General features: G+C 35.7%; 1 protein-coding gene across 4 annotated transcripts in view; it reads left to right on the top strand.

Annotated features, from left to right (window-relative positions):
- PAPOLA (poly(A) polymerase alpha) overlaps positions 1 to 12,647 on the top strand; it is a 75,095-nt gene that overhangs the window by 36,653 nt on the left and 25,795 nt on the right. For all 4 annotated transcript variants that reach the window (XM_019552483.1, XM_019552482.1, XM_019552485.1 and 1 more), the window contains exons 9-15: positions 36 to 174; positions 1,484 to 1,556; positions 3,205 to 3,325; positions 4,254 to 4,338; positions 9,016 to 9,069; positions 9,980 to 10,099; positions 12,318 to 12,427. In XM_019552483.1, coding sequence (XP_019408028.1) covers positions 36 to 174; positions 1,484 to 1,556; positions 3,205 to 3,325; positions 4,254 to 4,338; positions 9,016 to 9,069; positions 9,980 to 10,099; positions 12,318 to 12,427 — 702 coding nt within the window. The remainder of the gene's footprint in view (positions 1 to 35; positions 175 to 1,483; positions 1,557 to 3,204; positions 3,326 to 4,253; positions 4,339 to 9,015; positions 9,070 to 9,979; positions 10,100 to 12,317; positions 12,428 to 12,647) is intronic.

A 12,647-nucleotide genomic window follows, 5' to 3' on the forward strand; every position in this document is an offset into this window, starting at 1 on the left:
TGTTTTCTTTTCTCTGTTTCCCTTTGCATCAACAGGCCACAACATCTATTCCAATATATTAGGTTTCCTTGGTGGTGTCTCCTGGGCTATGCTAGTAGCAAGAACTTGCCAGCTTTATCCAAATGCAATAGCATCAACTCTTGTACATAAATTTTTCTTGGTATTTTCTAAATGGTATGTTAATTTTAGATTACACTAAAATAAAATTGTTTATAGACACTACATTTTAGTCTTGTTTCTATGACACTTTTTCAGCTGGTACCAAGTTAAGTAGGTAGCTCATAAACGTGCTCTGTTTCTGGTGTCAGTGAGTTGTATATTACCTTTTTTATTAAATTTATTCCTTGAAGTGTAGAGTAAATAGGCAAAAACATATACCTTGCAGAGGACAATTTGAATAAAATTTGCTTGAATGGGGCAATATACACAACAGACCTATAATCATGGGATAAATTATTTGGCATTCCATGTGAGATGCTACAATGAAAAGAGACTTTGTAGAGTCCTTGTTCAAAGTTATCAGTACCTTTTAATTGAGTACCTCTGCTTTTGCTTCCAAACATGAAAATCATTACTATAGTTCTACTGTTATTGAGTCCAATGGCTTTTTTCCCTCTCTGGCTATACTATTTATTGGTAATTTAATTTCTAAGTAGTTAATTGACTATCACTTGCTTGTTCAGCAAATCAGTTGAGACCTCCTCATTATAATGCAATTCCTACACTTTAATTATGGTCAATCTTATGCACAATCAATTGAGAAATTGATTGTGCATCATTCAAGAACATTAATGCACAAATAATATTGGGGAAAAACATTGCAGGAATGTCATGATAGTATTTTGAAAAAACGAATTTGTGGCTGTTAGACTATTTAACATGTCCCTTTACTGGCTTCTACTGTCTATAGGAAACTAGCTTTATTCACTGGGGAGCAAGGGCATCTTGAAGAGCAGTAGTGTTGCATTTCATTTAGAGAAAAGTATGTTCCATTCTGCATGCTTTTTCTTTAGAAATCTAGATGGGGGAAAAAAAATCTTGATGCATGCATTTTGTAATTATTAATCATTCTGCAGCCTGGCCTGTTCTTTAGATTTTTTCAGGAACCGAGCTAGCATGAAGACAAAATTAGTATTAATCTTTACAGACAGGACTTCTTTTGATTATGGTTATGTTGGCAAGTTTAAGTAGTGTGCTGCTTGAACAATATATATTTTTAACACCTTAATTGAGAGGCCCAGATAATGCCTTTTGTTGCATCAAGGAACATAGTTATAAACTATAGTTGTGTTGGTCTTCAGTTCAGGAACCAAGAACCTGTAGTAGACTGATTTGTTCTAATTTTTCCTTGAGAACATATTTCATCTCTTGTTATTCCATGAGACAGAATGAAGAAATATCACATTCAGAAAAATTGTATGTTTAACATAATATATAAGTGGTATCCAGTAGTCTTATTCAGTGCTACAATCTTTTTAAACAGGGAATGGCCAAATCCAGTGCTATTGAAACAGCCAGAAGAATGCAATCTTAATTTGCCTGTATGGGACCCAAGGGTTAGTGTATTATTTTTTTCCCCTATAAATAATTCACACTGTACAGTAGAGAAGTCAGATGTTTAAAGAAACCCCAGGTAAATTTTGTTTTTAGGTTTATGAATGAATTTGACATTTTGAGTATTACGTTTTTAATGGTAACTGTAATTCTCCTTTAATGCATAGAACAAAATTAGTTTACATCTTGTGAACTGTCCACTTCTAAAACTGTGTAGATTGCACTATATCTGTGGTTCTAGCCCAATTTCAGTACTGTTGTAAATAAACACTCCCTACATAACTTGTATACAAAAAAGCTTATATGCACAAAAACCGTTTTGGTCAACTTTTTGACTTTATGCCAGTCCTCACCGACTAGGTAACTTATTTAGGACATTTTACTTCTAGAATCATTTTAACTGCTGCGGTTTAGGTGTTTATAAATACTGTATTTTGAATACTGAACTCCTTACATTTAACAAGCCCTTTTGTAGTTTGATCCAAGGAAGAGTGAGAGTTTTTTGGTTTGTTTTTTACTCTGCCTTTCAGCAGTCACAATGTTGACACCCAACTCGTAGTATCCCTATTATTTACGTTTAGAACTTTAAAAATGAAATCCGTTTAGCATCTCGGAATATGTATTTAAGCAAAATCCTTGTTTTTTAAAGTATTAGGGGGAAAAAGTCTAAGATGCCAGAATGCTATTTATTCCTCCAGTTGACCATGAGGAGCCATTTGCAGTTACTCATTTGGGGAGAAATTGAGTACAGTCTTTTACTGTATGAACTTTTAAATATTTTTTTTATGCACTTGAATAAAAGTCCACATTTTAAATGATGTCAGGCTTCTGGTATAAAGTCAGATTAAAAACATGCTCTTAAGTTACCCTGTTGTTCCTAGTGCAGGGATTTGAGATCAGTGTGTGATTGTTATAAAACAGTACGTGCTACAGTGGCTAAACAGAGCAGGGTAAGATAAGGATAGGGTTTCAACCTTAACTTTTTAGATTTATAACCTGACAAAAGACAAGATCACTAGCCTAACACTATTTAAATAAAGCTTTTTTCATTTTTTTTTTCCATCTGTGGTGGTTGCTTCCGTTTTTGTTTCTCCATGTTTTGTTCTTATTAAAGGATACTTTAACACAACTGCTGCTTCCCTCAGGATGCACAGAGCCATTTCTCTTAAACTGGCTCTTCATCATCAACAGTGTTACAGGAATAAATCAGACAGTCTATTTTAAAGGGTCTCAAAGCAGCCATTTCTCTGAAGGTGCCTAGTGCTCAGGTAGTAATGAGGTACCAGTGGTTGTGTGATTGCAGGTTACCATCCACACCATTGTTTTGTGTTTGTTGTTTGGGGTTTTTTAACCATTCGATCTGAATTATTTTTGGCCTGGTATTGACTGTCTGGCATGCCAGTGGGTTTGTGATCTTCCCCATTCCATTTGAGTCTGGAAATAACTTATTTTTTATATAGGTTGCCTGTCAGAATATGTGAACGTATTATCATTGAGTATTCTAAACTTCTCTTCACACTCTTTAAATCAAATAGGTCTGTAAACTCAGATCTTGTGTTACATTAGATTAATTTTAGCAAAGGGGAAAGTCCACATTTTTCTTATTTTATGTATGCTTGAAGAAAACTGATTGGCTGTTGTTATGTATAGGTAAACCCCAGTGATAGGTACCATCTTATGCCTATAATTACACCAGCATACCCACAGCAGAACTCTACCTACAATGTGTCCGTTTCTACACGGATGGTCATGGTTGAGGAGTTTAAACAAGGTAAGTATTATCTTATGCTCTTATTCCAAAAGGATTTAAACAGTTCTATCACAGGTATACTATTTTTGAGATCGCTGATTGACCCAGGAATCCTTTTCATAGTGCACACAGTTATTCATTAGAGCTACATACTTTGATCATCAATTTTTCAATTCAGCAGCATGTTTGTATAAAAAAAATCTATTACTTCCTTCCAGGTACTGTTAGTTGCAAGTGGCTTTCTCAAGCATTTAGTTATCTTTGTAGGCTGTACTGGTGACCTTTATGAGCTACATTGCTATATGAGAGACGATATTGTTACTGTGTCACTTTTTGGTAGATACTAATAATGATAAGATGGCAATGTGCTTAGCTGTGTAAGGGAAATTGGAAGAATATTGTCTTGCCTCACCCAAATAATATTTCTGACAACTAATGCACACTTACTCAGAAAGTATTTTTGATAAGTGCAGGTGAGAAAATACTTATGATTTTCATCAGCGTGAAAGCAGGTCTCTTCCCTACTACAGCTTTCATTCACCCAAAACGAACTCAAGCGCTAAAGGTTTTAAGCTCCATGAGGCAAACCTTCTGTTTTCCTTCCTGGACTGAGCACGCTTCCTCTGAAGCATACCAGAGAAATAATTCTCTTGTGTGTGTTAAATCTCTACTAAATTAATCTGGTCCACTTGCATTTAATCTTGCAATCAAACTTAGTTTCCAAATTTCACAGTACGAATAACCAGTAACCATACAAATAAAGTACACGGAGTTAATTTTATTGAAACAATTCCTTGCAATCAAAGAGAAGAATAATTTGCCTTGAAGTAGCCTCTGCTTAGAAAATCACTGTTTTCAGGGTTTATTATTATTCATATTATTATTATTATTACGGATACTTGATACAGAACAGCTGTGAAAAAGGCTTAAATGTGTTTTTATAATTCAGGTCTTGCTATCACAGATGAAATTTTGCTGAGTAAGGCAGAGTGGTCCAAACTTTTTGAAGCTCCAAACTTCTTTCAAAAGTACAAGTATGTATTTTATGGCATGGCAGACTGTTAAGATATACCCATTTAAAAATAATGATCTTTAATAGCAAAGGTGTTTATGCCAGCATAATTAAAGTGGCTACACACTTCCATTAGAAACCCCTAAAGTGTCTTAATGGTTTTCCTAAAAAGACTGAAAATTGTTCTCTTCTGAAGCCCTTTCCCCCAACTGAGAGATCAGGTGTTTTCTTTCCTACAGGAAACTTTAAAATTATTTAATTGTACACCATTTTTCATTTCTGTAGTGTAATAGCTCATGACCAGATATAAAGAATGTAATGGAGTGGCTATAAATGACTTAAATTTAATTTGACCAAATATGAAAATGTTTCTGTAGCAGAAATGCCCAACTTTTAATAGGGGGGAGGCTTCTGATGTATCCTGTTTTAAAATGAAGCCACAAGCAAAATATTTAATACAACAACTGTGTAAAATAGATATTTAAGATGAATACCCACTGAAAACCATGGATCTGTCTTTTATTACAGTAATATACAGCATAATTGTGGCAATAAGATTCCTCTAGTACATCTGGCACTTCATTCAGCACAAGTGTACTTATCACTAGCTTTTCTTAAGAAAGCCTGGTCAGAGCTTCAGAATATGTTAGTCTCTAGTGCATATATCTTAATTATAATTATGTAATGCTTTTACATTAAGTAAGGCACTTTCAGAACTCTTTTTTTTAATGTGGGGTTTTTTTTTTTGCTTTTTTGTTTTTTTTTAAGAAACATTGTGGGGGGACCTTGACACTTAACATTTTAAGGGTTTCTAATGGTACATAATGGTTGGGGGGAGAGGCTTGTTTTTAATGTATTTTGGGTTTGCTGAAGTTGTACTCTATATAATAAATATGGATTATTCAAATGGACTACATTTTATTTGCCCTCAATTGAAGTATTGTTGGAGACCCATTTTGAGTAAAGATTAAATATTTTCTACGCCAATGTTCCTTTGCTGGGTGGTTGGTTATGTACAAATCTAAATAACACTGAAATATGCAGTTCCCCCATTAAAAAAAGCCTGATGACCATCATAATGTGTCTGTGTTTTGTTTCAATACTTTTTTGCATGATTAAAAGCTTTAAAACATTTGATAATCTTTTATGTTGTACCTTGGAGATTCAATTTAAAATCTCATAACGTCTCCGAAAGTTAAATTTTTTTATTCTTTTGTTTGTAGTCCCTTGTTAGCAGTATCTGCTAAGGCAGCTGATATATTCCCTACTACTCTCCTTTGTTTACTAAATCCTTTCAAAATGAGGGGTGGGGGATCTGGGAGCAGCAGACATTTACCATTCTGAATTTACATGAAGTAAATCTCTAATATACATTTAACCCAACATTGTGCAACAGTATCGGTAATTACAGCAACACAACAGTGGGATATAATCATTACCAGCAACATGTGCACAAGACTGCAAAAAAAAAAAAAAGTCCAACTGTCTTTATTTCTTGAGAGTGGTGGTTCTCCACAGCCTACTTATCAGAACTGTCAGAGCTTTAACTTTTAGAGCAGTATTTTTTAAGGTATTAGATTAAATATTGGTCACTTTTAATAACTGAAAAAAATCTGCACTAGAAAAATGAATTTTGGCAACTTTGATACAGTCTCATCTGAGAACTAGCCTTTTCTCCTGTTTGATCCCCATATATACATCAGAGACTTATTAATACTGATATATAAAATAATATTTGGTTCTGTGCAGAAAGAAAAGGACCACGATCCTTACCTTAGGTTAACAGCTGAAAAAAAATAAACAAATACTTTTATCTTTTCCCTTAAATGTTTGTGTATCACTATTCATAGGAGTTACTAGTGTAAATCTCACATTTGTGGCAGAATAGACTGAATTTATTTGTTATCATTAAACAAAGAAAGTAAACTTAGAATATATCCCTAGCTAGAGAAATCTGGAGGGTACTGTACCTGTACCAATGCAGTGGGGTGTGAAATAAATTATCTGATTTGCCTGATTATTTATCAATAAGCATTTCCAGCTGGGAGGTGTAAATCTCACACTAATTGTACCAAGTACAATTTTTCTGTTTTTTCTAAATTAGAAAAGATTTTCATCACTCCTGGGTATAGTCATAAGAGTGAATGAAAAAAATAAATGCTATCATGGCATAACATTTTCAATATAACATTACATGATACTCAAATGACTCACTCATTAGAACTCTAAAATAAACCATGTATGATGGATAATAAAACATCTTGATGTAGTGTATTGCAACACTGTCCTGTTTAGTAATGCACATCAGTATTAGTAAGTAGATAATCTATAACTTTATAAAGGGGTATATGAGTCTTTTACATGCAGTATATCTTAATAGGACAATTCAGTTGAAGCTATATTTCTAACATATGAGGCCATATATTATATAAGAACTTGGAATGGACCCCTTCAGTTGTGCATTACAAAATTTTGTTCCAGAAATCATGAAAAAGGAGATAATAGCTGCATTGATTCGGGCGGGGGAAGGGGGTTATATTCCAGATACTAGTAAAAACTACAACAGCTTACTAAATAAGGTGTTTGTGGAAATCTGTGAATGAAGGCCTTTGTTCAGGAAAGGGCATGAGGCAGGAAAACTATTGCAGCTAAAATTTCAAATACAACAACAAGATAGGAATTTTCATTTTATGATTAAAAGGTGCCACTGAGTTGAAACCTTTTTTATAAAAACAATTGAAAATGATAGATTTTTTTTTCTCCTTTAATATTTAGCAATGGGAGTGTTTTTCTGTGAACCATCAGTTGCTATAAATTGATGTTCTATTATTAAAACAATGGAAATTTTCATTATACCACTTCCCTCTATCCCTCTTTTCAGTTTTGTTTACTACCCCTTTCTGAACAAACAGGCCCAGTTAAATATCCGCTTTTATAAATGGAATGTAATTGTTACTCATAAGGTGATCAGATATAAAGCAGTCTTTACCAACTAATTTCAGATTTCAGTTATCTTTAGCTACATCTAAAGGTACTCAGAAGAAGCACTTTTATTCCAATAACCAAGTAGAAAATGAATCTTTTCAAATATCTCTCTTCCATTTTAAATCTGTAACTAATAAGCTGCCTCTGCCATTATGTGAAATTCTCAGGATATCGAGTAGAAGTCTTAATGGGCACCAGCTATTTTTAAATTTAATATTTTAATAAACTATGTATAAGGACAAATCAGTATTCAAATTGCATAACTAAAATTCAGGTAATGTAAGATTAATATTAAGCAAAATCTCATTCTTTCCTTAAGGTTTGTGAATCTTTGTGCAAAAATATTTGCTAATTTCAGGGTTCATCTCATTTCTAGTGGGGGCGGGGAAGGAGTTAATGGAGGGGGTTCATTCAACAAAGACACACAAGACAAAAATGTCAGCGTAGCCAAATGAATCATTAAATTTTTTTGGCCATTTAAAAACAAAAAAAGCAGGTCCTTTGATTTACCTGTGTAGTTAATAAAGTATATTTCAAGTTAGCCTTTGGGATTAATAGGTCTTAATATTTCTACTCGGTTTCCACACATCTCTAAACAATGTAAATGTGGAAATGCATCCATATTTGTTGATCTGTTTAGTTTTGTGTTGGTTTCATGATTTGTAGACCTAGAATGCTGGAAATCTCTTTACTGCAATTTCACTAGTTTTTTAAGAAAGTTAACTAGGTCTGTGTGTCTGTATATGTAATATGAAATATACTAAGATACAGTTTAAAAAAAATCTGATCCCCCCCCCCCCGGACCCAAAATGCCAGTAACATGATGCTTTATGAATAATGCAAAATGGGACTACTTAGTTTTTAAAATAGATTACCTTTTACTGTCTTTACAAGTTTGCATCTTAGGCCTGTAACAGTTAACTGCGTGGCTCACTTTCCCCCTGCACCCCCCAAGATTTTGCTGAATTTGAGTTTGTTCTATTAGTTTTAAGACAAATTAAAATAAAAAGACTTAATTCTGTTCTTTCAGTTATTGCTCATTTACTTTCCCCCGCTCCTACTGCTCCCTTTCCTCCCATCCCCCAGTTTTAAGCGAAATTGGAGCTCTGCCTTCAGTTAAAGCCAGAACTTTGGATTTGACGTCTTTAAACTTTGCTTGACATCTGCTAAGCATGATGATGATGATTCTAGGGTACTGCTGAGACTTCAGGACTAAAGCGAGAGAAAACACACTTTAGAAACCTTCAGAAAAGAGTTTGAATTAAATCTTAACGTTTTAAACTACCTTTCGTAACCATATTTACCTCTAGCATATATTAATTTATTATCTAGCTGTAGTTCCATCAGAAGTAACTTGGTTGTGGGCAAAATACCTTTTTTTGCTTGTTTAAATTGATTATTCAGCCCCTAGAATGAGCAATTTAAGATATATTGTAAAGATTCTGATAGTCTGCTTTAAAGGTTACTTACCAGGCATAGGTGTTAGATTGCAGCTGTGGTTTGCAATAAGTTGAAATTATCTCAAAATTATAATATGGCAACATTCAGTGTTTTCAGGGTTTAAGCTATCTAGTTTTATTATACAGTACCTGTTTTAACCTTTTGATTCCTTTTGTTTCTGGCTTTATACATTAAAAGTAATGATGTTTTTAATACTTTGAATGTCCAGTGTCAGCTGTATAAATAGAATAGTATGTTGTCTTTATCTCCAAAGGCATTATATTGTACTTCTAGCAAGTGCACCGACAGAAAAGCAGCGACTAGAATGGTGAGTATCATGCTTGCTCTTTAATTTTTTTTTAAAGAAACTTCCAGTTTCAAAGTACTCTCATGCCACAGACCTTGGGCATGTCTTACTATCTTACACAGGTTTTATGAAAAAAAATTAAAGTTGAAATTTGTTCACGTTTTAAATTTATGAGCATAATATGAGAGTTAATAATTAAAGGGTTGCATTGGCTATGTTTGTTCTACTTAAAAATGACCTGCAAAAACTTCTAAAAATTGGCTGCATTGACTGTATTTGCTTTTAGTATGTGCAGAAGGTCTGAATATGGGGCTTGGAGGTGGAGATCTTAAGTTTCTTCTAAAAACAAACAAAAAAATCTTTTCCACCTTCCCAACACCAGCATTCTCTCTAGTTTTGTTATAACACTCTTTGGGGTTCCCAGGTGTTTGTGAGGAGTCTTTTTTCATACTCTATATGAACTTGTGGGAAGTGGTAAATCTCTTTATTAAATACATTTTCCTGTGTTTTTTAGGAGTTAATGCATGTATTTTGTTAATAATTCTTTAATTCTTCTCAGTTGTTCAGCTTTTAATCTTTCCTGTTAGTGTATACTTTTAGTCCTCAGGTCTAGCTAATACGTAATCACTGCACCCAGAAAGTCTTTTTTCTTTTCTAAACTCATCTTGGTCACAGGTGGTTTGGCTAAGATTTATTTTGAATTTCAAGACAAGACTTACAGTTCAATTAAACAAGCTCCATTGATTTTGGAGGGAGGGGGGCTATTAGTCTGAATTAACTTGTCTTGTGGTTAAATATTAGTTATGTAATATTTCCTAATTATCTGAAACAAAACACATTTTGGGTTTTTTTACCCAGTGGCAAAGAGAGTCTTATTTCTTTGGTATTGAGGTATTAATAAAAACTTAACTAATAAGTAGTATTCATACAGGGTGGGCTTGGTGGAATCAAAAATTCGTATTCTAGTTGGAAGCTTGGAGAAAAATGAATTCATTACACTGGCTCATGTGAATCCTCAGTCGTTCCCAGCACCCAAGGAGAATCCTGACAAGTAAGTCATCTTTTTTTGCTTCTTAAAATGTTGTCGAATTCTACTGTGTACATAGCTGTACACTTGTATCGGCCTACCTGATTAAAAATTGTATAATTTTTTTCTGATGCAGATAAATTTTTAATGCAGTATACTAACACCAGGGGTAAGTAACATTTTTTGGCTGGAGTGCCAAAAAACACCACAATGCCTACCTCGGAAGGTGTCAGAGTGCCAGCATGACAGAGAAACAAAATGAGGGCAAGGGGTACATGGCAGGATGCCCTGCTTGTGCCCCTTGCCCCCCCAGCTCTGCTACCCCCTGGCAGCAGTTCCGCAGAGCTGGGGCAGCTGCAGCCGGGAGGCTCTGGCACCAGCTTCGCATTGGCACGAGCAGGCGCGCCTCATTGGGGGCGGGGCCCGAGGCACCACAGCTCTGGTCTCTTCCCCCGCTCCCGGCATGGAGGTGATGAGCCCTGTACAGTTGTTTGCAGCCAGCCTGCTGCACCTCCATGCTGGGAGCAGGGGAGAGACTGGGACTGGGCTGCCTCGGGCCCCGCCTGCTCCAAGGTGTGCCTGCTCGTGCTGATGCGGAGCTGGTGCCGGAGCCTGGCACAGCTGTTTCGAGCCGCCCGGATGCAGCCGCCCTGGCTCTGGGGAGTTGCTGCTGACTGGGATCCCAGGCTGCTCCCAGCAGGCAGCTGGGATGCTGCAAGCCCTGCTCGAAGCAGCCCGGGCTCCATCACTGGCAGCAGCTTCCTGGAGCCAGGGCTGGCCATGGCGTGCCAAGCAAAATGGCCTCATGTCCCATGCTTGGCACGTGTGACGGGTTGCCAACCCCTGTACTAACAAAGTTGTCCCCAGAAATTGGTTGTATAGGTAGGTATCCCCTTTTCTAAAAATAAGTCTTGCATACAGATGAACTTGTATAGCAATAGGAAATGTTTTAATGATGCACGGAGCATACTGCACACTGTACTTGAAAATACTACTGTTGATGCTCAATTTTTATATTGCAGTTTGGCAAGTAGAGTATCAACTTACTCTAAGTTGATAAACATAGTTTGAATTCTGTAGTGGCTCTACAAGGCAAGCCAGAGTCAGAGGCTGATTTAAGTGACTAGATTTGGATTTTGAAATACATATGTAATACATATGTAGTTACTAGTTTTGCTGCTTGAAAGTGCCAATGACTAATTTGAAAAATTCCAAACTGAAACCTGTAGGAAAGAAGGAAGTCCATGATTTTAAGAATGATTCAAAGTAGCTTGAGTTTGTTTTACTGTTTTGCTTTCCTGACTGGTTAAGAATGAACTGACTGGGTATTTCCCTAAAGGTTATTACTCTGGGTTACACTTAGTGTTCAAACCTCAGGAATATTGTGTTGGTCAAGCATGCATGATCAAAGAGTTCTTTATAGCAGATTTGGGAAAGAGTCTACTATCACTTGCATTGCTCAGTCCATAAATGTTGCCATCTTAATGTATCATTTAGTTCTATTTTGTAAGAGCAGTTTTGCAAGTCTGTAAAATAGACCCATCTCCTCTGTAGATTGTAATGGCCAATTATTTGTCCAATAGTGGGAGAATCTATATAAGCAGTGCTTGAAAGAGCTTGCTTACTAGTAGCTTAATGTGGTTTTTAATAGATTTCTAATATAGCCCCTTACCAGTACTCATCCTCTTGAGCTTCAAGGGTTTTTCAGCATTCTTAAGTGGGGGGGAAAAAAGGAGGGCAGTTGGGCCCAAGGTCCACTGCTTTGCTGGAATGATAATGCATGTGTGGCCCCCAACATTTGTTAATTGTTAGAGGTCTCTGAGTTCACATTGCCGAAGAAGTGTGTTCAAGTTCAGTGCGATTATTGTAGCTTGTTTATATAGATTATGATGAGAAAGGTACGTTTGAAGTCTTTGTGTATAAGCAAACTAAACCTGAGAATTAAAAAGCAAGTCTTGATGTTTTATACTGCTTGGCTTAGACTGATTTTTTTTTAAAAAAGTCAGTGAAGCTGACTAGTAGGCAGTTTAAAAAACTGACGGCTTTTTTTATGATTTGTCAAGCACCATTTGGATTCTTGGCTATTTTAAATGTCTTATACCTTGGTATCACTGCCATGAAAATAGAATCATGTTTAACTACAGTTAGATAAAACATGCAATATGAGTTGTATGATTGATATGAATATTTTTTAATTCAGTTTTTTCTAAAATAGTACATGACTTTTTGTGCAACTTTGCAGGGAAGAATTTCGTACAATGTGGGTGATTGGGTTAGTGTTTAAGAAAACTGAAAATTCTGAAAATCTAAGTGTTGATCTTACGTATGATATCCAGTCTTTTACAGACACAGGTAAGCTTGATTTCTCTAAAAGTTTAAAAATACTGATATATTTATGCTAAACAATTTTGACTTTGTTCAAAATTTTTTATTCTATTTACCATATTTTTCGGACCATAAGACGCACTTTTTTCCCCCCAAAAGTGGGGGGAAAACGAGGGTGCGTCTTATGGTCCGAAGGTGTGTGTCCCGGGGAGACGGGGCGGAGCTTGCCTGCGGAGGCGGCGGAGCC

Source organism: Crocodylus porosus, unplaced genomic scaffold (assembly GCF_001723895.1).
Source record: "Crocodylus porosus isolate Cpor-Errol unplaced genomic scaffold, CroPor_comp1, whole genome shotgun sequence".
Taxonomy (NCBI): Eukaryota; Metazoa; Chordata; order Crocodylia; family Crocodylidae; genus Crocodylus; species Crocodylus porosus.